The 27,756-nt window shown below is 35.4% G+C and overlaps 3 protein-coding genes across 6 annotated transcripts; 1 reads left to right on the forward strand and 2 right to left on the reverse strand.

Annotated features, from left to right (window-relative positions):
* Nucleotides 1–6,344: 6,344 nt before the first annotated feature.
* Nucleotides 6,345–8,912, reverse strand: LOC145578769 (uncharacterized). 3 transcript variants are annotated; one of them, XM_081636071.1, is made up of 8 exons: nt 8,756–8,911; nt 8,508–8,583; nt 8,306–8,362; nt 8,133–8,210; nt 7,223–7,912; nt 6,993–7,130; nt 6,797–6,877; nt 6,346–6,706 (listed from the first exon to the last, which is right to left on the reverse strand). In XM_081636071.1, exons 2-8 carry the CDS (start codon nt 8,550–8,552, stop codon nt 6,602–6,604), a joined length of 1,194 nt encoding a protein of 397 aa, XP_081492197.1. In that variant the 5' UTR covers nt 8,553–8,583; nt 8,756–8,911; the 3' UTR covers nt 6,346–6,601. The 3 variants fall into 3 exon arrangements, with proteins under 3 accessions (XP_081492198.1, XP_081492200.1, XP_081492197.1); XM_081636072.1 differs by lacking the exon at nt 8,133–8,210 and having other exon boundaries at nt 6,345–6,706; nt 8,756–8,912; XM_081636074.1 differs by lacking the exons at nt 8,133–8,210; nt 8,306–8,362 and having other exon boundaries at nt 6,345–6,706; nt 8,756–8,912.
* Nucleotides 8,913–10,629: 1,717 nt separating this feature from the next.
* On the reverse strand, nt 10,630–16,312 carry LOC145577684 (uncharacterized). The gene is made up of 5 exons (XM_081635159.1): nt 16,027–16,312; nt 14,844–14,917; nt 14,650–14,753; nt 14,393–14,455; nt 10,630–11,096 (listed from the first exon to the last, which is right to left on the reverse strand). The coding sequence occupies exons 1-5, from the start codon at nt 16,092–16,094 to the stop codon at nt 10,842–10,844; spliced, it is 564 nt and encodes a 187-aa protein (XP_081491285.1). The 5' UTR covers nt 16,095–16,312; the 3' UTR covers nt 10,630–10,841.
* Nucleotides 16,313–17,584: 1,272 nt separating this feature from the next.
* LOC145578770 (protein PLASTID TRANSCRIPTIONALLY ACTIVE 12, chloroplastic-like) lies at nt 17,585–27,461 on the forward strand. Of its 2 annotated transcripts, none has more exons than XM_081636075.1 (11): nt 17,585–17,718; nt 17,827–17,873; nt 18,546–19,199; nt 19,666–19,778; nt 20,438–20,697; nt 22,359–22,480; nt 23,787–23,855; nt 25,730–25,783; nt 26,014–26,118; nt 26,848–26,987; nt 27,115–27,461. In XM_081636075.1, the coding sequence occupies exons 1-10, from the start codon at nt 17,685–17,687 to the stop codon at nt 26,944–26,946; spliced, it is 1,557 nt and encodes a 518-aa protein (XP_081492201.1). In that variant the 5' UTR covers nt 17,585–17,684; the 3' UTR covers nt 26,947–26,987; nt 27,115–27,461. The 2 variants fall into 2 exon arrangements, with proteins under 2 accessions (XP_081492201.1, XP_081492202.1); XM_081636076.1 differs by having other exon boundaries at nt 27,144–27,461.
* The last annotated feature ends 295 nt before the right edge of the window (nt 27,462–27,756 follow it).

Below are 27,756 nucleotides of genomic sequence, written 5' to 3' on the forward strand. Positions count from 1 at the left end.
AAATTAACCAAACGTACGCACTGTACGATTTTCGGCGGAAATGGTTTTCTTGTGTAAGGGTTTTCATGTAATTTTGAAATACAACAACTTTGTGTAAAAAAAATGCTAGGAACAATGTCAAAGAAAACGGGTTAGGATACTGGCCGTATAAAGTAAACTATATCCAGTCCTAGTTAATTTCGTATTAACACATACAAATCTATTTTTTGTGTAAGCTTTTTAAAAAATAAGCTTATAAAAAAAATTTAGTTCACACCATACAAATTAACCCTAATGGTATAATAAATTAGAAACCGTCCTTAATTATTTGTATTCCAATTGGTATATTTATTTGTGTGTACAAATAAAAAAATACGATACACTCTTTTGGTGATTATACGGGTCCCATATGATCATGTGTTTATCCATTCGTATTGTTTATGTACGCTCTATCCAAATGGTGTGTGACGAGGTTTCTGTAACAAATTTGATTAAGTAGAGAATATTGGAATAACATCCTGCTGCTGCACTATTTTAAGCATTGCTGCACCTGCCAAAAAATCTAATATTACCAAAATTACAAACCAACTGCCTGTTCGAATAATAGGGAACTTGTAGGCCCCTTCTCTAGTAAGTTGTGATTGGTTGGGTCACACTTCAAACTGAAGTACATTATTTAATGAAGCATATCTACCTTCCTGCTCTTCATTTGAGTCGTTTTTTTTCCCCCAATTCAGTGTATGGTGTAGCAAGTACATAATGAAATAAATTTCACAACCACTAGTATGTTTACTTTATTTATTTTTACATTATTTATTTATTTTTACATTCACTTCTATGTTACATTCTTTATTTTTGTTTTCAATTTTCATAATATTTGATTTGGTTTCCAAATGTAAGCGTGCGTAATTTTTGGGGGGTGTAGCAAAAATACCCGGAATTGGAACCGGAACTGGTTAGGAACCGGCATGTCGAACCGAGATTGGAAAAAGTGTTTCCAAGTCCGGGAAAAACTGTTGTAAGCAATTGCAATTACAATTCGCAACTTATTGGACCCGGAACCGGTTAACCAATATATCCTAAACTAAGTACTTTTTAAAAATTAAAACGATGTTAAATGTGTCTAAATATGTTAAATTTTTTAAAAATGATTAATAAACACTATGGAGTAATATTGATACATTAGTGAGAACTCTGCAGGGGAACCGGTACCCGGTGGTTCAAATTACAATTCCTAACAAGTAGGACCCAGTTAAACCAATTTCAATTCAGTTTCCTAAATTTTAGACCCGGTTCCAACCAATTCGAAGACTCGCAATCGCGAGTATCTTGGTTAATCTGAGGTAAGAAAATTCATGGCAGCACACACAAATAAAATAGATAATTAATGTATTTGGACACTTGGTATACTATATTGATGTGATGTAAATCCAACTCATTTATTTACCTCCAAAATATGAAATTTGTAGACTTTACAGTTGTTATTTGTATTTAACAGTAAACAGTAAAAGGAGCAAATTTTGGCTACATTAATTGCTTTGAGCACATTGCCAACTACTTGCTAACTGACGCCGTTAAAACACCTTTACCATGGACTGTACCGAAATTTCCGGACTCCCTCTCAGCTTTTCCGAGTTTTAATAAATTTTTTTTTTGTTTACCTTGACGGTATTCTAACCACCGTTTACTCTTTGACTTATCAAGATACCATAGTATGAGAAAGGGTCGTACACGTGTTCGGCTCTAAATCTTTACTATGGTAGCCTTACTGGGCAAGTCTACTTAAACATGTACTTGTTGAAGAATCGTGTTGGAGAAGCTTGTAAAACTCGAATAAATCGACACCCAAATTCATTCACACATGCATTTAGCCTTATTTTAATTTCTATTATGCTTACCGTACAAAACAATATAATAATAGGCTTATTATAAATACACATTAGGGTTCCTATCGTCAACCGCATCTTAAGAAATAATTTTCAAAACCAATACTAAACTAAGTAACATTACTTTAATCAACCTACACTATAAATGTACTAATATTTGCCTACCCTTTAGATACGAACCTATACTTAGTTGTATGCAATTAGGAAAATTCAATTTTAAGGGAACAACTCATCCACATTTTAGTTGTTAGTAATCAACTACTTACAATCGGTTTGATTAACGTTCTCGTATATCTCATTTTTAGTAAGGAAAATTCAATTTTAAGGGAACAACTCATCCACATTTTAGTTGTTAGTAATCAACTACTTACCATCGGTTTGATTAATGTTCTCGTATATATTTTTAGTAACATAGCACTTTCGTAGCCAAGTAACAAAATAGTACAATTAAATTAGTAGGTAATTTGGATGTATATTCTTACTAAAGTCGTACTTATTACCTGGTTGAAAGTAATACCTATGTTACATTTAACCTAAAAGTATTTCTCACTAACAAATATCTTTAGCAATCTAACCATGGTTCCAGTTTACCAAGGGGTAAGTGCAAAATAATCATAGTTAAAAATAACCCAGGTGAAAATTAACCATAGTTACATTTAACCACAAATGAATTGTTATTGGGTTATAGCTCAACCACGATATAACCTTTGGGAGACCTTGTTATATAAGTGGATTGCATGCTACAATATTTGCGTATGTGAGTGTCGTGGGATTGTAAAATGGCTAGTCATTCGTGGTCAGCGGGAAGTAGCAATAAACAAGTGGAGTGTAGACATGGCATTCCGGCTAAGATTTCCGTGGTTAGAAAGGGAAGCAACATCGGGCGGAAATTTTTGGGTTGCCCGTATTGGCAGGTGAGTGCAAAATAGATAAACACAAGTATTATGCTTAATAATTAGTTGTTTTAATAATCAATTTTCGCTTCATTGTTACAAGACGCGGGTAAAGATTGTGGATTTTTTAAATGGGATTCTACAGACGTTGCTGAGTTGCAGGACGATCATGAAGATTTAAGGAGCACCTTAAGCACCTATATAGGTAAGAATGAGGAATTGGCCGAAGAGAACCGTAGGTTGAAGGAAGAACTCCTACGTAACTCTGGGATTAATGGTGATTTGTGTACTCAAAATTTGGAATTAACTAAGAGAAATAATATTTTGACAACCATGCTGGTCGTATCGTGGTTCATTGCCATGTTATTTATTCACAAATCAATGTAAGGGTAATTCATGGAACTTGTTATTTCAGTTTGTGTGTATGGTGTGCTTAATAATATGAGGGTTTGTCCTAAAATAAAATAATTTTGTGACAGTCAAAAGTATGCGTAATAAACAACTTTGTAATTAATTTTAAAGTTGCACCTTAATGGTGATGATGAGTACTGTTATAGTACATAGCCAAGGCAAAACAAATGACATTAATATATGTTGCCATTAATCTGACCATAGTCCACGCAAATTAGAAAATTAGATGCAAAACATAAATTACTGGATAATATAACACAAATAAGCAAAGATTAAAATGCAATTATTACAACCGTCCGCTAAGTTTTTAAATTAAAGACATTAAGTACTAAAATTTTTGGAGGATCTATGGGCCAATACTCGGACATTTGATTTCTGCGTTCACCCACCACACACCATCAAAATAAACTCCTTCGTGCCTTAGGATGGCCCTGCATTGAACTCAAACACGTAAATCGTTGGTAAATGTCGAAAGGGTAGGGTTACTTAGCCACCAAGGAGAACATAATAATTAAAAACCAATTTTACCTTAAAGTAAATATCCGCCTTGAAAGAAGTGATGTAAACACGCTTCTTATCAGCAACGATTAGATCCTCCCTCCAAAGATACACCACACCACCACACATGCCAACATCGGGTGGTGTATATCCAAACGAGTAGTTTCCTGGGAACTCGTTGACAAGGTTGCTAATAGTCTGATAACCATGCCTAGTCTCAAGCATAACAACAATTAGTGGCTTGTGAATATTGTAAAGAGTTTCGAAATTACCTAGAAGAGAGGGTCTTCCAATGCCTCTCACATTCCAGATGCATACAATGGCGTCGGAAGGGATAGGTCCGAAATGGCCTTTTGTCGATCCTTCAGCAACCTTAGCCTTGTATGGGGTGAAATCAACCGTGTGATAGCCAGGAACTTTTTCAGGGAGCTTGGAACATATAACCCTCATATGTAGGATGTGAGGGAAGGGAGGCACCTTACAAATTTGTAAGGTATCAGTATATGCTCCAACGCAAACACGGATGGAAACATCTTCAAGTTCCCATATATGGGGTTCAAAGTTCAAAACAGGCTTAGGGTCGAGGAGATGCATAGCTGGTTTGAAATTTTGAGGGTTAAAAGAGGCTGGTGGTAAGCTTCCTAAGCACCAAGTGAGGTAAACACGGAACTCATCACCGAATTGGTGAGAGTCATACAGATTTGGGATATGGGCTGGACGAGGAGGATCATCTGACCCAGCAGGTCTCATGTAAAGGCTGGTATACCAACCATGATTTGGGTTATTGGGATGAAGAATGAGTGCAGCAATTGTCTCATCAGACAATGTTGCCAAAATGTCACCATCATCCGCCACAAATAGGTACTCATACGCAGTGAAATCCAACTCCGGCTCAACACCGGTTGGAGGATCAAAGCACAGCAGTGCAGGTGTGTGACACAGGGTTCGGGCTCGTCGAGGCATTGTTTTTGGAAGGAAGAGTGTATGGAAATGATTGCGAGTTTGTGATAATGGGAAGGAAGTTGTAAGAGAGCAATAGCCTTTTTATAGAAATCGAAACACAAAAAAATTGTTGTTGGGTCAATATTCAGGCCCACCGTGCTGGGATCTGTAAATACAAAAACATGGGCTTCAGAGGCCCACTAAACACCATATCAAATCGATTACACCAACGTCGCTACCATTAGTGTGGTAAATATGAACATGGCTTTGAGTCAATATGAACAACAACCCACACACCGGACAATGTTAGGATTATGTCAAAGAATAATCTATGTGTTAATGACATTATTGGACCACGTTTGCGACAAATAGGGTATGAGACGACACATTTAGGTCAAAACTCAACTCGACTCGAGTAACCTTTTAACTCATGTTGGCGGATTCGTAATGCGTATCGAGTCGAGTGTAATGGCTTATTGTTCGACTCGAAATCTCATAAGAAGCTCTAAAGCTTGTTCACATTCACTTAATTGCAGTTCTGTTCAGTTCAATTCAGCTCCAATCAGTTTAGTTCAGTTAAGTACAGTTCCAATCAGTTCACTTCAATTCAGTTCCAATCAGTTCAGTTCAGTTCATTTCAGTTCAATTCAGTTACAATCAATTCAGTTCAGTTCATTTCAGTTCAGTTCAGTTCAGCTCAGCTCTTCCCTCAAACATAAAATATTCATTTCAGTTCAGTTCAGTTCAGTTCACTACAGTCCAGTTCACTTCAGTTTAGTTCAGTTCAATTCAGCTCAGTCCAGTAAATATGATAAAACTTATACACTAATTATGATGGTATTAGTTGAGACGAATTCAATAAGATAGGAGGATATCTCATAAATATGGTTTTTCCTTACATTTTTTCCACAAAAGACGTTCACAGGAGGGTTAGTCAATAGTATAAAAGTGAAAGAGAGTGAAGTCAAAACGAACGAGTAAAGAAGAACGGAGGAAGTATATATATACTGCTCAAATGACAAGAGTATAGAGATTAAAGAGATGATTTGTATAGTATTTACGGAGTTGTACTAAAGACTCCTCAAAGTTCAACCTACTCTCGACACAACTATGTGAACCTTAGTCAAAGCTCAACTCCGTCAAAGTTCAGTCACAACTACACTCGGAGTGTAAACAATATGATAGAAACCTTAAGGCGTCGGTATCGTATCTGTAGCAATAGGGATTAAAATGTCATTTAACCATACAAATTAGACCATTATTGTTTACATTGCTATTAGGAATAATAAGTTGTTTCACCATATGATTGAAACCCTAAATCGTCGGTAAGTCGTTTTACCGTACAAAGTAAACCATTATTGTGTTGAGTGCTATTAGGAACAATAATTTGTGTTTCACCATATAAATTAAACCATCTACCGTCGTTGGGATTGTTAATTATTTTCACCTTTTAATAGCCATTAAATTTGAAATTGACGCCAGTAATTATTTGTCCCTCGGTGCTCGGTTATTAATAATTTCTATACTATTATTATTGGTTCGTGTACAGTTATTCTTGGTTTTAATACTTGTATTGGTAATTAATATACTGTTATTGAGAGAGGCAAGATACTGCATTTTACAGCATGAGCAAGTAATACGTGAGATTACATTGTTGCCCTTGGTATGGGCCCAACGACCCAATACCTGGTCCCATCACTACTCTCCCCATCGCAAAATGGGTATGCACTCCAAATCCATCAAAATATAAGAATTATAAGCCTTGACCCATTTTACCTACCTTATTTCGGCCCAATTGTTTCTAAGTAAATATCCACAGGCCCAATGAATTTGGATCCAAATACAAAACTAAAAAAATAAATTATCATCTGTAGTTCATTAAGTTATGAACATCGTTTTACAATTGTAACAACTTCAAGATAGTATTGACAACAGAAACGTCTTCAGTAAAATACAACATAGACTGCTGGAGCAACAACATAGCTACTATGTCTACTCCCTTCGTTCCAACTTTCCGCAACTGCAACTGCTATGGGTAGGTGGTCCTGTGAGGTGGCTATTACGATTATTGTTACATACACTCTTCAGCAATACATCCTGCACGACAGTAAAATGTTTGTTAAAAGCTAAAATAGAATCAGACCTTCAACTCAACCTAATCGAAGAATTATCAACCACAATACGTACATTATGCACAACAACCCCAATGGGCGGTTCGTTGTCCCGAGCCACCATGCAATGGTTCTCTCCGTATGCGACATCAAGTAACTGCAAATAATTTTCATTACAACCACAACATTTCACATAGCACCTAAGCACTCTATTTACAGGGGACCGTAAATAGAGGTATGTGTGTCAATGGAAGAGATAGATGCTCACTAACCCCTAATTTCCCAAAGTCCCCAGACCCCGTCCGATCCTCCTTGGCTGCAGTAGCTATTTGCAGCTTCGTCCATACCTTTAGCCTTGGGAACGAATCCCAAAGCACTAGTTGACGATCGAGACGATCCAAGTAAAAAATCTGAAATACGCAAATAGAAATGAATTAGCCAACTGCAGGAGGTTTTCCAAACACATAACAGTCGTTAACTATATCGAATCCATGTAACTTACTACGACGAATATTGCACAACCACCACATTCGCCAGCATAACCATTTGCATAAAAGCGCCTGGAAAAACTAGCAACACTATCCATCAATTTTCTCAAAACCACTTCACACCAATCATACTCCACACAGTCAGAAACACAGCTTATGGCCGGTAATAAGTCAGAAGCAAGTCGGGGTGATTGAGTAGGGCACAACACCATATACAACACCACTATTAGAAATATTGTCTTGAATTCTTCTTCTTCATCATCACAAAAACTGGACTCAAGCCTCTCCATCAATTCACAAGTAACGGGGATACCCACAGATGTGTACACACTTCCACACCCCCTACTAGATTTTGTTTTCCAAGAACAACCATACTTGAGCAAAACCTGCTGAACCTTCCCCCGTACTTCCTCTGTCATTGTTTTATTACTTGGAACAACCTTACTGCCACAAGGGATCCCAAGTATCCATCTTACTTGATTCTTTGACAAGGGAAACACTCGCCCGTCGGGGGCAATCAAGAGTTTATTCAAGGGGTCTATTCTAGTCATCAACCAGTACGCTAGTTGCCTCGGTAAATGCATGTCTGATATGAAGTGAAGAAGACCCCCAAAACCCATTTCGGTGACCCACCTTATCCTTCTCTCATCAAATGTCTTACATATACGCCCAAAAGCCTGAATGCGGCAGCTCATATTTGGTGGCTGAATGAATATGATAAGAATGTCAAATACAGTGAGTGTAGTCGTGAAATGAAGTGCATAACATCTGTGTAAACGTATTTAACTGACTACTATACCAATTGACTCATACAGGTATACCAATTTACTCAAACTGAAATCACTTTTAACTATAAACAACCATTAACCGCATTACTCACTTTACTAAATCAATACGTATAGTATACAATCTAAAAATGCTTACTCTGCTAATTGCTCTAGAATGCTCTTTCAATACTACTCCCCTGGCCTTCACGACACCTCCCTTGCTCAAGGTATCATCCTACCCCACGACAGGAAACATACTAATTAACGCCCATTCAATAACTTAATACAAATGCTGGTATCAAACTTAACCAATCAGGTATTCCATTTTACCTTGAATAAGGCAGGGTATAATTGTATTATATTTTTGGAGATTCCTTCACCCGCCCCCTGCAACCATAGCAAGAACAGTTGACTAATACACTCAAAACACAACGGCATCGTTAAACTAATTACATACTGGATATTTATTACAAGAACATAAAAGGACAGAGCTACGTAACATGTCTCTAAACCCATTAACGGAAGCAGTTACCTCATCTGAGTTCTCGTCGATAACTTCTCGCACTCTCTTCCCCATTCACTCTGGTCCAACAGATCAACCACACCCACTACATCGAATACAAAAATTTGAATCGATCCATAAGTTACAATTACATTACCATTGGATTTAGACTGTTACACCCAATTTAAAAATCAACCAACCCTAACAAAATTTCAAATACAAAATACAGATTTAAGAATTCGCCGATTATGCACAGAAATGAGAATAGCAAGTGTTACCTTTACCGAATGGTTGATATGTTGTCCCCTCCGATTCGCCACCGACTCGGCCTCCGAGAATTTCCTTCCTGAGCAAGCTCTGTGAACGGCGGAAAATAAAATAAAGGCAAATAAAACCCAGCCAAGGACAAAAAAATAATTGATCTAGAAATTAATTTAAAAATCTAGCAAACTTCCGTCACTCTATCACCGTTTATGCGCCGTTAGGGTGAGCTGGAGGGTGGAACCATCCAGATAAGCATCCGTTTCCACGTAATATACACGCTGCATTCCACATCCTCAAATGTTTAGGGTGATATTTACAAAAAAGTCCTCGTGATGAACGACCTGCGTTTATCTCGAGGATGAACGGGAATTTAGCGTTAAAGGTGCGTTCTATTTACCTGTTCTTATATTGAACTTGTCAAAATTTAATCATTCGATCTTATTTGAATTTATTAGATCTATACTTTATTTGTAAAATTAAAGTTAAGTAACTCTTATCATAAATATGGTTTTATAATGTTATAAGTAACTCAATTCCTTAAAAATAGCTTATAATTAAACGTAATTATATCTTTAATTATCAGTAAGTATAATTCTTTTTTCTCTCTTCTCTCTCCTCCCTCCTCCCTCCTTTCTTCTCTCTCTTCTAGGGTTTTAGTTTTCTTGGCCGTTTAGGCCCGAAATAGTCTAATTTCTTCGAAAATTAGATTATTTCCGACCATTTTTCTTTAATTCAATTTAGTTTTTTGGTTTTGGTTGTTTGTTTTGTTTTGTTCTTTCCATCTGTGAGAGTCTGTCCCAATTTTCTGGGATTTTGATTCTCATCCATGGATGAGAATTTTATTTTTAGGGTTCTTATAATAATTGGGAAGGTGATTTGGATTCCTATGGGTCTAGGATTTGTCATCAACCGGTCGATCAAAATATCAGCGCAGATTGCGGAGGTCTCAACTTGGAAAGATGCAAAGACATCGAAAATCATTGCTCGCGTCAAGCTTGAAGCGGTGGAGTATGAGCTATGCCAAATATGCAAATTAGTTATGATTTTGATTGTAAAAGTTATGATATTTTCTCTGAATCTGTGTTTACAGATCTTTATTATTGTAGATGCCGTATGCCTATTATTTAATGATATTATTACTTCCCGTTAAAAAAAAAAATAATTAAACGTGATAACTTAAATTTGTTTAGACACGGAGAGTCAGATACGACCAAATTAAATTCGAAAGGATATGAATTAGTTGTTGGGCAGGCTTTATGATGATATTATGTCTAGTTGTAAGAGTGTATAAAGACAGTTAATCGTTACGTCTAGTTGTATAACATAGAAAAAGGTTCTTTAAAGTTGGAAGTAAGTTGCACGAAATGATAAAATGACATAAACAAAATTGAGATTGTCAGCGAAGATGTCTCAAAAATCAAAAGGCAACAGCAAACTGTTAGATTTGTGTGTTGTTTACTTTATGTATTTGTGTGTTGTTTATGATGAATTTGTGGTCATTTATCAACAATAACAAAAACTTTGTACTCTACTATGGATTTATGGTTATAGAGTAAAATTATTCAATTGTTGTACTCCATATAAAATAGGAGTTTGCCATATTAGTATGCAACATCTTGGTATGGGTTGTAAAATTTGTGATGGCGAGTTGGCGATGAATAGACTAGCATGTTGATCATGACCGGCGTGCTTCCTAAAGCATTTTCTTTGTCTTGAGTTTACAGATTGTTGTTGTCGACCTGAGGGTTGGGGGTGGGGGAGCCGTGGAGGTTTCGGGGATGGCTGGCTTTGCATCTTAGCCCTATCATAACTCAAAGTGTACCTACATGTCTGAAATTTCACATTCTAAATCATCGCAATAGACTGGCAATAAAACAGTGTAAGGGTGAAAAAAGGGATGATAGACTTGTCATACATATTCTCATGGTATGTAAAAATCTTCATCAAAGATAAATTACATACACATTCATCTTTCTAATCTATCTTTTTTTGTTTTTTTTTGGCACGAGAGCCGACATTCAAGCTGTAAGCTTACATATAGAGCTTCAAAATCCACACTTAAATGATGGCAAACATGAGGCATATGTTAATTTGAAGACCTCAGATCCAAAGGCTCCCAAAAGCTTCTTCAAGTGCCCTTTTCCGGCCAAGTTCTGGAGTCCAACCTCCTGCACGTCCACCCTTTTCAGGTCGCAGCTTCATCATCTCTTCATCATCAAGATCGGGCCCCCCAAGGGGTATCGGTTGTGGGGCCATTCCCATCGGTCTTGGTTGCATAAATGCCCCTCCTGCAACTGCAGGTGCATACCCTTGCGCTGTGGTAGATATCCCTGCTTGTGGGATCTGTTCTGTGCCCTGCTTGCACAAACAAGAGATTCAGCTTTGGAAAGATTCTAGTCAAATGGACGCCTCTTAATACCCATGCTAAAAGGGAAGTAGAACTTTGCTTTGTGACAAAGATGACAGTGTAAAAATGCAATATGCACTGTTCAAAAAAACTTCAATAGCACAAGGCCCTCAAAGCAATATGGGATGTTCTAAAAAAATTCCCTATAGTTTAGAGTAATGATGACTTGAAGAGACCACAGTCCAGTCCAGTCTATTGTGCACAGTCCAACCTTACAAACAGACGAGATTAGATCTCCTATTGCCTAAGCTAATTTCAGTACTAAAAGATAATCTGACTAAATTTTGAGTGTGTTAATATTAATATTAACCTGCAGAGGTGCAGCCTGCCAAACCAAGCAGTGAAGTCGCTCCAATCCAATACAGGAAAAGGAGAAAAGTAAGAAAAAGATCTCATCCATGAAAGGAAAAAATAAAAACAAATTTAAAATGTATCCAATTGCAGATAGCCAATGAAAACAAGTATAAAGCCAAGGAATTTTTTTTTTTTTTTTTTTTTTTTTTTTTTTTTTTGAAGAGAAAAAATTTAACACCCAAATGAATCAACCCTCTCAATATAACCATTCTACCATCTCTTGAAGTGAGCAAACACAAAGGTAATATGTTCAGGACAAGGAATGAAATATATATTTGAGAACAAAGGAATTGCTAATCAAGCATTGGCTTCATCATATCAGTAGCAATTACCTACCATTGCAGAACCAAGGAAAACGGGAAACACATAAAGATATGGCTAGTTCTTCCTATATTTGAGCTTGTCAGATTGGCATGCACTCAGAGTAAAAACGACGCGCTCAGAGTAAAAACATGTAGTAATTTGAAAGCAGGACAGACATAATTCACATGAATATTGTTGAAGCTCCTAGGAGCAGTATGAATTGTCCTCAGAAGATGGTTCTTGAGAATGGAGAGTTGGGACTTGCGTTCCTTTGCTATGATAAGCTTAGGTGCTATTGAAGACCTGTCACTCGCAACTATGCATAACAGACTTTCTATGGCAACCTGATAAAAAGTGGGTTCCCAAATTCCCTGAATGATAGAGGCCTTCAATAGTTCAATTCTCCAATTCATTAGCAATAAGTCTTGTCAGGTATATGATTATATCTACTACCAATGAATGTGTAGGGACCCATTAAAGCAATCCATCTAAATTGCTAAAGGTAAGACAGCAAACATATAGCCACGCCCCCACACCCTGCCCTCAACAGGATCTTCAATAGGTGGTGGTTATTTTTAAAGTTGCAGCCTGGTTGTGCACTAACAAACTGCAAGCAAATCTACATCTTCTTGACTTACCCATACAGGACTAGCAAAGGAAATGGAATAGAGAAAGTACACCATCCAAGAGTCTAGCCCATAGTCTGTGGGTTGCAAAAATGAAAAGGACTTGAGAAAACATTACTGTCCAGAATGGCAATCGGTGGATCTAGGAAAAGGCAAGTGGACTGTTCCACTTTTCCTAATTATACAACCCAACCTATGATTGCTCTTTCTGAAATATTAAAAAAGCCAATTGGAGAATCAAATACATCAACTATCAAGAACAGCTATGTTTTGAGCATGGCTTGCTGATGATCACTAAGATACTGGATCGATGGCCAAAGCTATACTGGCAATCAAAGTAACCTACTTTGATGTTTTCTATATGCAATATAGATGGACCAAACATATAAAAGGCCCCTCAATATATTGTGATTGTGTTAAAGAAGCATTCAAGCAAACAGCTTTCAAGTAAAATAAGAATTACTATATTAGATTGGAGATAAATAGCACTTTCGTATTAACAGTAAACAGCACGTGGTATTCTTACTTCCCCAAAAAGAATAAAAAGGGAGTGCTTTTAATTTTTTTTTTTTTAAAACTCCATATTGATGATAACATGTTAAAGCTGCCAAGTCCACTTAACATGGCATCTCTTTGTTAATGTAACCAAGCCAACCATTTAGGAAATTCAAATACCTATATGCTTAAAGACATTTCTAACTCTTCTAGCTTGTTCTTTGCACAATGATACTAAAATCCAAGATCAACAGTGCTTTGCTATCTCTGGGTTCACTTTTTTCACACTAGCATCATTTTTGGCTCCCTCATAAAACTAAAGGTTCTTAAATATGATTAGACCACACCAACTAAGGGAGTACGGGTTCAACTTATGTATCCAGCTTTGATTGTACCAAAATTGAAATGATAACCACCTTTGAATTTTATTCCAGCCAATAAAAGAAGTAGGTTTAAGCTTAATGCTTGCTACTGAGAATATAGGTTTTCTCTAATATGACACAATGAGGATGCTTTCTTTTATAGCAGACTAAGTAAACAAAAGGCTATGCTGTATCCACTCTGGTTCAGCTGCAGACTAAAGCCAACAGAGTACCTTTCTGGATGATGGCACTGGGCTGCAAGGAAATGGGAACATCTTAAAGTGTAGGCACTCTCCAAAGACTTAACAGAGGGAACTCTGTCAACAATCTCTCTCCAATTGCATTCAAACAGTAAATTTTAAAATCTTTCATAAACGGAGGTAAATTATAATTAGTCACACAGCTCACACTTAAACTAATCAATTTTGTTTTAATGAATGACAGTCACTTTCTCTAGTTTTCATATTCTTAATTTTAGTTTTCAAAGAAGAAAAAAAATGATAACAAACAAGCCCCACAATTTCTTTCTAATTTTGTGCATCATTAGCCACCGCCAACTTTAACGATTAATTTCAAAATCTAATAAAGTAAAACCAAAAATATTGTTCATGATAGCACTTGTAACTAAAGTGCAACTGTTTTGCTTTATTATGGTCCCACAAAACTTGGATAGTTTGAAACCAAGAAAGATCAACCAATGTTAGACCTGCAAAATTAATCAACAATATCCAATTGAAGAGGAAAATAAGTAATCTACCATCTAGAAAAGTTCAATACACTTGAGAGCATCTTAGAAAGTCGTATGAGATCTGACAAAAACCAAAATAGACCTAATATGTATAATTTGTTTACCACCCCTGCACTGTGCTAAGGGTTGCCTCTTTTCAATTTGATAGATACATACCTACATATTCTTATAGATTCATACTCACATCTTGTATGACATATGACAGTGCAGTACTTCCTATATAAATCAGGCACGGGGCAGTTCCAATTAGATTTGTACAACAATAGATAATCTAATAATCCTTGGGAGTTTCGGTCATGGAAGAGCATTATGACACAATTTAGTCCAAGAAGAGAAAATAAATGGTTAAAACATACCACATCAGCATCAACTTGCGCAGGTCCCTTGCTGGCTGCCAGAGCTGCCGCTAGCTCCTCTGCCTGTGCAAACACAAATGTTCAAAAACGGTAATCCTCCTAAAAAAATAAAAAATAATTTTTTAAACAAAAAAAACACTAAAAAGTTTTATCCTATATATAGAGTAGAAATTTTTTGCAAAATGTAACTGATTGGTGATGAGAATATCTTCAAGTTTAGGACAAGTGAAAGCTGTAATACACAATCTCTTACATGCCTTACGAGCTCGAGCATTCATTATCTGCTCAGAATTCTCTCGCTCATACTGGGCTATTTTAGCTTCAATGGCAGGAACATCTATTCCTTCAATTAAGTTGCATGCTGTAGCAAAGACATTCTTTAACTATTTGAACCTTGTAGACGAAAAGTCTAGATAGAAAAACCAAATCCTAACTGAGGCAATGAACTTACTCATATCCTCCACTTCCTCTAGGTAATCATTGTACTCCTTCAAGGATGGAAAATCTTCTTCTCTCTTATTAAATCTACATTTCACAAGACATTCAAAAAAACATTAAACCAAAGTATGGTCTGACAAGTCAGCAACACCTTGTGTAGAAAACAACAATAGCTATAAAAAAGGATAATTAAACTACAAAATCAAGTTACAAAAATCAAAATTGTATAAGTTTGATACATTACTGCTGATAGCTACTCTTTCTCATCATCTATATGTTTTACAAACTATCATGCCCCAAGACTGCTACATTGATTTCCCAATTCTCAAGAAGAAAATTGTTCCTTTCATCCCTATATATTGGCCACTTTTCAATATTGGAACATTCATGCACTTTCTAGATTCAATAAATTAACTTTCAACTTTTTAAAAATATCCTTGATACCCTATACTTTGTGGGATTGCAAAGATGTCAACATTTCTTAAAGTGAAGAACAATAATGAGCCCGGATTAAATTTGGCCACTGGCTAGTGTTTTAGGGTCGAATAGCTAAAATGTTTTGCCACTCACAAGAACAAGAGAACCCGATGTAATCTAGGCATGCTTATATACCAAAGGTGCATAATTCCTATGTCAGGTCCCATAAACTAAAGTCAATACTCAAAAATCCAAATGATTTGGAACGGAACTCATGCTCATCCCAAGCATTTAACAGTTCTGAAAAAATCCATTCAGCTCATCATTCCAAGATCAAATAGTGCTTCTCTTATAACTAGTGATAAAGTGCGCCAATTTGAGCCCAAATCAAATAGATTTTGCTGACATTGATACCTTTTTCACGACCATTTTTGCAACTTTATCATAATAACTAGTTGTTAATATCATCCAATTCCAGATTGAATTGCACAATAAATTGCAATTAGAAAAGAATTTCAACTTGTGAAACAAATGAGCATATCTACGCATCATATGAAAAATCCCATGAACCCCATTATAATTGACAATCAGATACAGTAAAATTAAATAATGGGTAATGAAAAAATTCAAAATTAAAGAACCCCAGAATATCAAATCATCATTAAAGAAACTATAGAACAATGGTAACCCAGAAAAATCAAAATTGCAGATAACAAATTAACGAATGAAATTAAAGAAAAAAGAGTAAGATAGAAGAGAATGAAAGAGAGAAAAAATACATGCTGATGATTCTCCTGCGAATAGAAACCTCTTTAGCGAAAGCGTTTCCACTTGAGGCAACCACCATTGTTATTGCCTCTTTCCCCCTTTTGCTTCCCCTAAAACCTCTTTGTTTTTAAACAACGCTGAATTTTAGTTAATCTAAGATGATTAGGAATTAATAAAGGGAGTTAATTTGATGAATGGTAGAAGGGAGAGATAAAGGTAGAGTTTTGCCAGAAGAGTTAGAGGGAGAAGATGGAGGTTGGTAATTTTGTATTGATGAACCTATTTTCAGTTCACCAAGGGTAGGAAGAGGGGAATGGGAATATGGGATACATGGGAAAGGCTCTATACTCATTAAAGGCTTTCACGATCCTAAGTCGGGATGACAAGTGGGTATAATTTTCAAGATTTTACGTCATACATTCACACCTGCTTTGATTGGAGCAAGTATGAGTATGACTTTGGTTGATAGACGGCGGATATGGATATCAAAATTATATTCGTCATGAATAGTGGATTTGAAATATTAAAATAAATGGTTTAAATTCTGTATAAGTAAATAGTTGTGTTAAAATAGATGCAATGGCGGATCTAGAAATTTTTTATGGACCGGGTTGAAGTTATAAAGGGGGATATGAGTATAAGAAGCCCACATGAAAATAAAAAAAGGGGAAATTGATCCCTTGGGCCTTGACCTTCCAAATCTATGCAACAAGTAACTAACCAACTAATGCATTAAGAATTCCCCTCGTGAGGAGGGTTTCTTAATGTTTTCCTTTTTTTCTTACCTTTAAAAAACATATATATATATATATATATATATATATATATATATATATATATATATATATATATATATATATATATATATATATATATATATATATATATATATATATATATATATATATATATATATATATATATATATATAAAACTTGAATATCTGTACAAGATTTCTTATTTATATAATATCAAAAATCTAGGCCCCTTGGATCCGCCTATGAATAGATGGATAGTGGATATTCACTTAGGTGGTAGATCAGACGTGAATTTAGATTTATACACACTTAGACAAGTGTGGATGTTGGATACATATTCGCCATGTGTAGTGGCATAAGGTAAAGGGTATTTGTACTTGTAAGCTGCAACTCATATTTGTTATTTAGGATAAATATATTTATGTTATATACATAATTTACTTTTTATATGGAAGAGACTAATCGAGCTTATTCACAAACTTTTTCGAGCCGAGCTTGGCATAAGTCAGCTCGATTTGTTAAGAGGTCGTAAGCTAAACTTAAACCCGAGTTGAGCCACCATGAATCAAGCTTTGACCGAGTCGAACTCAAATTATTCGCAAACAGGCGAGACTTATTATCACCCCTTATCTCGATGGTTAACTTGTATTTCCTCAACCTCAACCACTCCAACCATAATATTTTTTAAACAATGAGACAATTGCCCTAAGAAGATTATTAATAAAAAAAAATAAACCAACTGCTCATCGCGTAAAGCTAAAACCCTGACATAAACCTTACAAATTAAATTACCATCAATCATAAAATTGCCAGTAAAATCTTGCCTTTCTTATCACTTTTTTTTTTGCTTTGTTTCCAACATCCTTATTCTCTCTCCATAACTGCTCTTGCTCCACCTTAATGCCATAAAAATGGCTAATTTATCAACTAACTGGGTTTTTCAAGGTTAGTTCCATCAATCTTTGAATTTATAAATTTATCTATATTCTGTCTCATACATTATTTTTTGTAATTTCTGGATTTGGGTTTTTTTTTTTTTTTTTTTGGTGGCAGATAGAGGATTGAGGTGTTTGATTGCATGTGATGGATCATTTCTCAAGGTAATGTCTCAATTTACTTGATTGTTGGGTTTGTAAATTATCCTCAATTTTCATTCCAATGAGTTATCTATGAATTTTTAACAATTCTATGGGTTTTTCTTTTTATGTATTGTACGAGTATAAATTATAGGGAAATTCTTCGATACTATTGTGAAGTGGAACATTTTAATGCTATTTTGTATTTAGTCTGTCATAAATGATCCAAAGACATGAATGCTAATGTTGGAAAATTTATCATATACCAAGAAGCATACTGATTAATTTTTTTGAGGAAAGTATACTGATTAATTTAGTGTACTGATAAATCTAGTGAATTTCGGCTTTGTGTCTTTGAAACACATCTGGTAACCTGGCAGGCCGGAGGTGTTGTGTAAGTAATTATTAAGGAAGGTGTGGGACTGGTCATGGGAGGAGATCTGTTATAATCATTGCTTTATTTTAACCCTAAAAAATAAAAAATAAAATAACACTTGTTTAGGCTCTTGTTTGATTTTGTCATTGAAGTGTTCTTGAAATCGCATATTGTGTGGTTGACTTTGGTATCCATCTTGCAAGATGATAGGACTTTCTTTGCCATCTGATCGTATCATTTAGCAATAGAAAGTAAAGTGTACATCAATTAGTTCCCTTATCTTGGATTGTTGATATGTACCAAATTTCTTATGCATGTAGGCCTCATTTGTTGCTTCATCTTCCAATACAATGTTACCTAATAGAGGGAGGCTGCGTCTTCCATCAGTTAGGTCTCGGTCACACATTATAAAAAGTAAAAAGGAGGACGAATCCTTTGAGGAAGTATCTGTTGAACGTGCACCATATCACAGTTATTTGGACTCAACGTCGGGGAGGATTGAACCTGCCTCTGGTGCACGTGCAAGTATTCCAGGACAGGATTACTGGCCTGAAGGCACTGTTGATCGAGTCAGGGCTGCCAGAGCTCCAGAACCAAAAGGAGAATCAACAAGTGCTTCATCCTTTGGGAAGAGGCCTGGAAGCAGACGTAAAAACTACAAAGGATCTGTTTCTTTTGCTGGCTCTCAGGAAACAAGTCCAGTCACTTCTGACCCTGCCATAACAGAGGTTTCAGATGATGATTCTAAAGACGATTCTTCAGAATATGTTATCTACCAATCAGATCTTGAAAGTGAGGAGCTAAGTGAATATGAGCTGGACAAAAAATTTGGACGACCTCATCCCTTTGTTGATCCAAAAGTGAAAAAGCCAATAGAAAAGCCACTTACAAGTGATGAACTTTGGTGGAATTGGAGAAAGCCTGACAAGGAGCAATGGTCTAGATGGCAAAGGAGGAAACCAGATGTTGAAACGGTTAGTGGAAAATAATAGGCTAGCTTGTATATATTACTCTCCCTTCCAAAATTGGAGATCAAGTTCTTGATTTATTTTGTTAAACAGCCTTAGATTTGACTTCTTTTTCTGACTAAAAAATTATGATTTTTGAATTATAAATAGAATATTTAGTACCTTCAGGATGAATATTTCCAAACCATGGTTACAATGCTTGTACTATCGAACTTAGTTGATAAATTATGGTCAAATTTCCCTTTGACTTTGTCTTTTTTACTAAGACCCTTACTTTGGAGGAGGAAGTAGATTTTAAGTTGGTTGCCTTTCTTCTTTTGGTGACAAGTCCTATCAGTCTATCACTCCTATGTTTGATCTGTGCTTGGTCCCCAAGAGTGTAACATCAGAGGTTTTAATTCCAATTGATGAACAGCTGAATTTACACTTGTTAGTGCCCTAGTATACCTAATGTGCTCTTGGTGCTTGTTAGGTTTTCCTCAAAGCTATGGCTGAGACTGGACAGGTGAAGCTTTATGGTGAAGAACCAACACTAACAGAGACATCACTCTACAGAGCAAGACGCCATCTTTTTAAAGAGGAAAGGTACCATGGTAGCATATATATAGATTCTTGATTCCTTGATATTTTTTTCCAATGACGGGGGTATATAATGATAATAGTTCCATTCATTTAATGCTTCATGCATTATAGTGTTGTATCTTTGTGTGTAGATCACAATGGTGGAGGGGCATGGGATACTTTTATATTTATTAAATCATCCTAAATATATTTTACAGCTTCATGGAAGATGTGATACATATAATTCTGTATGTGCATTAATTGAACCCCATTTTCAACTTGTATTAGGTCATTCTTATTTTGCTGCTTAAGCTTCTACAGACATGCAATGTGTCATTAATGCCTTTTGTGATCTTATAACATTTAAGACATTGAGTTTCCTTATAAGGGCGGGCATTAATGCATTTTTGAAGGCTAAGAAGAGTATTGTGCCAAAATCTTGTTTTGCTTTGCTGCATGGGTCTAGCTAGAATCAGTATATTTGTTTTTGTCTGTCAATGTTTTTATATGAGAAGTTGCATGCCTTTTTTTGGTTTTCGCTGCTCTCTGAGTCTCTTCGCTTACTTGAAGCAAGAAATTTGACACAAATTAGTATTTTGTATTTGTAATCTGACATGCTTTGAGATGATTTTTATTTTATTTTTTATTTTATTTCAAACGGTTTTAATTGTTGTTCGGGATAGGCTAAATGCTGAACAAGAGAGATTGCAGAGGATAGGCCCCATGGCATATTACTCTGAATGGGTTAAAGCGTGGAAAAGAGATACATCACGTGAAGCTATTCAGAAACATTATGAAGAGACCGGTGAAGATGAGAATACACAACTTATTGAAATGTTCTCTCATCAGACAGATAGAGAATATCGCATAATGATGGGGACTGATGTCCGAATACGCAGGGATCCTTTGGCTATGCGCATGCGCGAGGATCAAATAAAGCAAAGTATGTCTTCAAAGACTAATCTTCTAGTTCTGAAGAAATTCAATCTCTTCATGATTGCTTGTTGTTTCAATTTGAGGGTTTTTTAGAGTTGCTTTATATAGTTTGATATTTTGCTAGCCTGGTGATGCATAGAGCTGATGCAAAGTTGTCTTGTAGTCTGTAATGTTACGAACTAGAGGCTTTGTGTTTTTCTTATCGTCATTACTTGGATGTCAATCACTCTACTTTTAATAAAATATGACTGTAGTCGTAAGATAGTGTGTCATTCATTGGATATTAAATGATATGGTTTCCAACTATGGATATTTCTTAATATAAGACATAGTGTAAAAGGACAAACTGTTACTGTATGGGTTTTCATCATTTCCCTTTCAGGAAAGTGTTATTCAATTTGAATTTATGTTTTCTTGGAATGGCTAAAGAGCCTTTTGGAAGGCAAATTTTTTCGTAGAAAGAAGTATGAGATACTACCTCCGTTTCTTTTTGGTGACACGTTTTGACTTTAGTTAGCACTATTCACAATTTCACACACTTCCTTTTGACCATATTTTGTGATTTATATGTATTGAAAATATAGTCATGTGGGATCTTGTTAGATTCTTCACAATATATATGTTCAAAATATCAACTTTTTATAATTTTTGCTGATCAATAATTAAAGATATTAATAGTTGAATTTGTATATTGGCAAACGTGACTGAAGAAATGTGTCAACTAAAAAGAAATCGAGGAAGTATTTGTAGAACAAGTGAGAACTATGAAAAGTATGAATCATGTATTCAATCTTGCTGGTATGATGCCACATAGTTCAATTTTTTGTCGTTTTTCCATCTTTGGTGGTTCCTCTTAGCAATAATGCAGAAATAGCAAGCTTTCAACAATGTACTAGCTTCATATTGTAAGTAGAAAGCTTTGATGCTAATCCAAGGAATTCTAGTAGGTGCTCTCAATGCGTGGTCTTGGGTCTTTTTTTTTTTTTTTTTTTTTTGGCCCCTAGCTCCCCTGAATGGCAGCTTATATACCTGATCTTCTATAATTCTGGAGACAGCCTAACCGAGATTGATTTATACATCCAGCTGTTATATTCTGTTCCTTCCCATTCTTTCTTTGATGTTATTAGAAATATTATGCTGTTGGAAGGCTTTTATAATCCAAAAGCTTTTATGCTCAGCCGGTACAATAAATATTAGTGTACATTGAATAGTTTTAGGGTAACTTTTAACCTTCTTTGGGGTAACTTTAATCCTGTTATAATTTGGATGTAAATAGGCAATGAAATAAGTTTTTTAAGGGTAATATTGTTACTTTCCCTCACTGAGATTGATTTGTATTCATTTAAAAAGAGCAACTTAACTTTTATCTATACTAGGGTAACATTTATTTATATTGAGGTAATTTTTATTTATATTTAGGTAATTTTTATTTATTTCGGGATAAATTTTGAACATGTTAGGGCAACTTTACAATGAATGTACAATATTTAATGTATACCCGAAAGTCTTAGAAGTTCTGTTTAAAATTTATTTGTATCTTCTTCTCCTTGCATGTTTTACTTCATTCTTATCAATGCACTGAAGAAATTTGTTGTTTGTTATAGATGTTTAGCTCAACTTTCTTCCTTGCTTATGCTGTCACATTTCTGAAATCACTCTCCTTTGCAGTATGGGGTGGGGATCCTGTTTATCCAACTATCAACTACATTCAAGATCCAGATGTTGTGATTGATTATAGAGGTCCAGATTTTCATGAACCTACACCTGACATGCTAGCTCTTCTAAAGGAGGTCAGTTGTGTCATGTTACTGCTTCTTGTAGTGGTATATATGCTTTCATCTATGAAACATGACTTGAAAATGGAACACAATAGAAGCCTTCATTATAATTTGTATATTGCTACCTGACGAGATTTTTTAAGAGGAACATGATATGTGTTGTGGATCTTTATTGTGCTCTTGTATGTTGTAAATGTTATAAGTTGCAATTTTTTATTTTTTTTAAAGGTAAGGAGAAAGACTCTAACCGTACCTCAACTCTCACAATTTTTTTGGTCCGGTATCTGCAGGTGTCACACACTTTGAGAGTGAGGGGGAAGGGTAAGGGATCCCCACCCTCGAAGTGTCTCTAGTGGGGATTGAACCCCCAACCTCAAGGTTGGAAGGTGACAATCCTTACCACTAGACCAAGCTTAGCTTGGTATGTTATAAGTTGCAATTAGATTGTTGATATTCATCAATTTGTGGAATTTTTCCCTTCCCTCTTTTGTGTCGTAATGACTGGTTTATTCATTTCCAATGAAGCCAGTTGATTCACAATTTTTTGACTTTGGCTTATAATGGACTAAGTAAAAATAAATAAATGAATGAATATATAAATAATAAAAAAAAGCTCTATGTATGAGTGTGTGACCTCCTATTTTTTCTATAACTTTTTAATGCTTGTGAAGTATGGATTTTTGTTGCATTTTGGAATTTGAATCTAAGGGTAACTTGGAATATTGGCTTCTTTGTTATTTCAAGGGCCAAAAGGAAGGTTGTGTACAACTGATTGATCTGATCCCTTACCCGTTCAGAACAGAAGCCCCTCTAAACGCATTAGTGCAATGTTGTCATTTTGTGGTCGTCCATTTTAATGTGAGAAAATTGAATGAAGATCAACCACCTAATTTGGGCTAAATGCCCGAAATTAGCCCTTCAATCTCCGTATAGCGAAAGTTGAGTTCCTGATAATTTACTTAGGTTGTTTGCTTCTGTGTGAAAGTAGATTCTTGATAGGGCAACCTTTATTTGATTTTGTGTCATCACATGTTGTCTCCTTTTCATACGAAAACTGTTAGATGATAAGAGGGCTTTTTAATTTGTCAGCTAATGTCCTTGTTTCTTTAATTGTCTGTTGTTTGAGTGGAATACCTATGACGCTGTACTTTAATGTTAACTAGGTTAGAGAGATGTATAGGAAGTTGAAGTTATGTAGGAAATTGATTTTTGTGGCATGTTTGTTTCTCACTTTTATCATAACACCCTACATATTCTGTGGTTTGTACTTAAATAAAGCATTTATATAATTTTCTTCATTGTAAACTTGTTTGATCAGCATGGAAAAATCATTTCAAGGGAGGACCTAGAAAAGCTTTTGGCCAAAGAGAAGACTGAAGAGCATGAGGTAGTTATTTTTTACCTTATCTATCAATTTCTTCCTAGTTCTATTCTCCTCCATTCAAGATCGCTTGTCATTTTGCATGCTGGTCAATTTCATCATCAATATGTTTGATACTCCATCCAACCCAATTTTCTTGCAGTATTTGACCATAAAGCTCTCCCATTTTTTTATCAACCGGGGTAAGTAAAATGGGATGAAGCTTGTAATAAATCCATTGTTTAGGCTCATTTATTGATTTATTCTGTACTACGTACTTAATTATATTATAATGTGATATGTATTCTCTAAATTACTACAAAAGTACAAAGGACTTCACCTCATTGGTATTTATTGTTGTCCTTTGCCAGAAATTTTTTTCTTTCAATATGCCACATTTAACATGGTGTCCTGGTAATAATTATCTCTAAAATTAGTACGAAATATAATTTTGCTAGTGATATAACCTATTAAAAATCATGTTATAGTTTGGCTCATAGAATTTAGAAACACCAAGTGGGAAAATAGTACTCCCTCCTCTGTCCTCAAATAATTGTCTTGTATATTATTTTGGTTAGTCCTCAAATAATTGTCATGTTACCTGAATTGGAAATTTTCACCACCTAACTCATTCAGCCCATGTAATGTGGGCCTTGCCACTAACTATCTCAATCTCACTCTCACTCTCACTCTCACTCTTTCATCATATTTCATGTGATGTGTGACCCTCCGCTAACTCTTTCTAACTCAATCAAATTTTTTTGTTCTTATTTTTCCACTATCTACCAAAAAACCTACACTATCCTACTATTTACTCTTAGTATGCGTGCCCAAGCCTAAAAGAGCAATAATTTAAGGTTGGAGGAGTATAATACTCCGTACTGTAATAAAAAGCATATTATGAAGTGACTTCATACTTCATAGTATTAGCTTTGTTATTCATTTAAAATTTTGTCCCGTAATATTTGCTATGATACTAATGGGATTAGTATTATGGTTTTTATTTGGACATCTAATGATTGCTTCACGAGTTACTATAGAAAATTAGGGTGAACTTGATCCATTAATACAAATATACTGATAATTGAAATAATTTAAGAGTATTACATATATCTAGGCATTTGCTTTATCTTGATGATTTCCAAATCTGTGCAGTTAATTTGGGATGGAGGAATCTTTACTAATATGTTAAAAGACTTTCCTAAGAAAGTTTATGTGTCACGTAAACCTCTGCATTGCACCACATCATTCACTTAACTTCTTATTAAACCACGTCACCCACTCAACGCCACTTGGCTCTCCCTTCCATATGTTTCTCATTGCATGTCATGCACTTATATTAAAAAAAAAAAAAAAAAAAAAATACTCCACACACAAGATTTGAACACGCAACCTCTGAGCTCAGTGTCTTACCACCAAGGTATGTGATGTTTTATGTTACCTTTTGATATAAAATATTAATATGTATAACAAATTTAATTACAAGAAAAAATAATAATGAGAATGGTAGTTGATAATTTTTTTACGTATACTCACAAGTAATTTTTCTTGCTATTTTGAGGAGTGTAACATCTGAAATGTTGGCTTATAGCTATATACTGTTAGCAATTACGTTCTTTATTATTTTAAAAAAGTATTCATGTGTGGCTTTGTAAATATCCGGAATTCCAAACCAATATTATGAAAAGTTTTTTCTTGAAGATAGACTATAGAGTCTATTGTTCCCAAGTGATTGGGTAAAGATGGATTATAAATCTTGACCTTATTGCATCCCAAGAATGGAAGGATGAATTCAATCCAAGGTGGTTATTAATTATTATAATAATTGGTGATGTGTCATTAACATTACAATCCTTCATATTCTATACCTGTGGTTCCTGATTTTGCTCTACAATGAGTAGATGGCAGATATGGATGACGCTATGGCACGTGCTGTGGATATTGGTGAGAATGAGGTAAGTAACATCTTTCATAATATCTCTGCCTCAAACTCAAGCCTCGCTTGATTTTCAAGGTCAATAATTCAAAAACCTTTGCGCTATTTACGAATGGAGAAAAATCCCTAGTATGGAACAAAAGGTGTAACCCATTTCAAGTTGCCTTTGTCTAATACTGCCCCTTATAGCACAGAATTTTGACTTGCAATTATACAATATATGCTTTTCTCTTCTATGTTTTTGTGTAGGATGAGGACGAGGATAGTGACTTGGAGGGCAATGATGAGAAAGAAGAGAAGATTGATAGAAACTGGAGTGTCCAAAAAAGCAATTCTCAACTTCGCAAGTCAAAGGTTATTCTCCTTCATGATTGATTCCTTTCATTCAATGCTTATCTAATTTTATCTAGACTAATTAATTAGTTATTGAGTGGAAATTATCAGCAGCACAATGTCCGACCATGTATAGACTTAGTGTGAGAAATTCCAAGTATGCTTGGTATAGTGGTGGGGAATGAATGAATGAGGACACGTGGTGACTTTGAGGTCTCAAGTTTGTATACCCAGTATGGGGTACATATCACCCTTTACCCCTCCTCGCATGCAAGGGGCCTCAACCTGGTGTAGGAAGGCCGGTCCCAGTGCCACTTACACTCCCCCCCCCCCCCCCCTCCCTCCGGTCAAGGAAGAAGAAGAAGAAATAGCTTGGCGTGAGAAAACACTAGAAGTAGCAGATCTTTCAGAAAAAAGCTCCTCTGAATTTGGGGATTGAATTTTTCTCTAGGAATGCAATTGTCACTATTCTTGCAATGCACTTTAAGAGCCGTACAACTCTCCTGATCTTTAAATTCCTTTCTTGTTAGTAATGGAGGAAAGTACACACACTGATGCACAATACATCATGATGCAAGTTTAGTTTGTTTAACCTATATTTTGAACCTCTCTATTGCCTGACAGCTTCGGAATATCCTGTTCATTAAAAATGATGTGTAAATGTTGGCAATTTGGTATGACAAAAGCTTTGGTTGAGTAACTTGAGTTATATATTCACATTTATTTCTTTATCTTTTGTGATTCTTTCAGGACAAACCTAAGAAGAAAAATTCCTTGTCTTTGGATGAGGCTGTAGATGATTCAGAGAACTTAACTGATTTTCTTTTGGACTTCGATGAAGAAGAGTAACACCTGCAATAACTGAAATACTGAATGGCTTCAGCATTAAGGTATGAATGATTAATGAGGCAAGTGCATTTTTTAACATGTATTTCGTGTATAAGATACAAGATTCAAATTATTTCCAATTACTTCAGTGGAGTTGCTTTAATTGTATGTATTATTTATCTGTCATAGTCGTGGATCCATGGTACTGCTGTTTACAGATCAGATTCTGTGACATTTTGGCGTATTACCTGGGTGAGTTGGTACTTTGCGATCAGAAGTGAGGATCACTTTAGCACCCAATGAACAAATGCAACAATAGGCAGCAGGTGTGTGTGGTGGTGATTTATCATATGGAGACACGGAGAACCCCTTTGCTGTAAAATACTTCATTACTGTGGAAGTATCAATAATTTAGATATGTGGAAATCGCAGATGTTCATGTTACATCTGTTGTACGTTTTGTAAGACTTGTAACTCTTGTAAGTCATGTAACCATGTTAGTGTATAAAATGAATGATTCTAATGTTTATAGTTGACATTGGTTACACACAACGTTGATTTCCTTTTATTTGGATGGTATTATTGTAACTTTGTAAGTAATATACTGCTACTTTAACCTCTAATTAAAAAAAAGAAGAAAAGTAATACTCGTAAAAAATTAAATGACAATTTGAACAAGACTTAATGTTCAGAATTGGTAGGATGCTAGTTCATAATATAAAAGATTTGCTACTGATGTACCATGGTGTTGTTTTCGTTTGGAACAATTCTGGGAATTAGTTTCCTTTGTTGGCTGTCCAAAAAAAAAAAATGTTCAGAATTTAATTTATA

The sequence above is a fragment of the Chenopodium album genome, chromosome 14, assembly GCF_948465745.1.
Source record: "Chenopodium album chromosome 14, dcCheAlbu1.1, whole genome shotgun sequence".
Classification (NCBI taxonomy): Eukaryota; Viridiplantae; Streptophyta; class Magnoliopsida; order Caryophyllales; family Amaranthaceae; genus Chenopodium; species Chenopodium album.

Bases quoted from the DNA above. Each gene is read 5' to 3' on its own strand.
- LOC145578769 (XM_081636071.1), bottom strand. From the start codon at position 8,552: ATGGGGAAGAGAGTGCGAGAAGTTATCGACGAGAACTCAGATGAG. The intron at 8,211-8,305 runs GTAAAATGGAAT...GTCGTGGGGTAG, and splicing joins TATACCCTGCCTTATTCAAG to GATGATACCTTGAGCAAGGG. The intron at 7,913-8,132 runs GTAAGCATTTTT...ATATTCATTCAG, and splicing joins ATTCTAGAGCAATTAGCAGA to CCACCAAATATGAGCTGCCG.
- LOC145577684 (XM_081635159.1), bottom strand. From the start codon at position 16,094: ATGGTGGTTGCCTCAAGTGGAAACGCTTTCGCTAAAGAGGTTTCTATT. The intron at 14,754-14,843 runs GTAAGTTCATTG...TCTTTGCTACAG, and splicing joins AGAGGAAGTGGAGGATATGA to CATGCAACTTAATTGAAGGA. The intron at 11,097-14,392 runs GTATGTTTTAAC...TTGTGCAAGCAG, and splicing joins CGCAAGTTGATGCTGATGTG to GGCACAGAACAGATCCCACA.
- LOC145578770 (XM_081636075.1), top strand. From the start codon at position 17,685: ATGGCTAATTTATCAACTAACTGGGTTTTTCAAG. The intron at 17,874-18,545 runs GTAATGTCTCAA...TTATGCATGTAG, and splicing joins GTGATGGATCATTTCTCAAG to GCCTCATTTGTTGCTTCATC. The intron at 20,698-22,358 runs GTATGTCTTCAA...TCTCCTTTGCAG, and splicing joins CGAGGATCAAATAAAGCAAA to TATGGGGTGGGGATCCTGTT.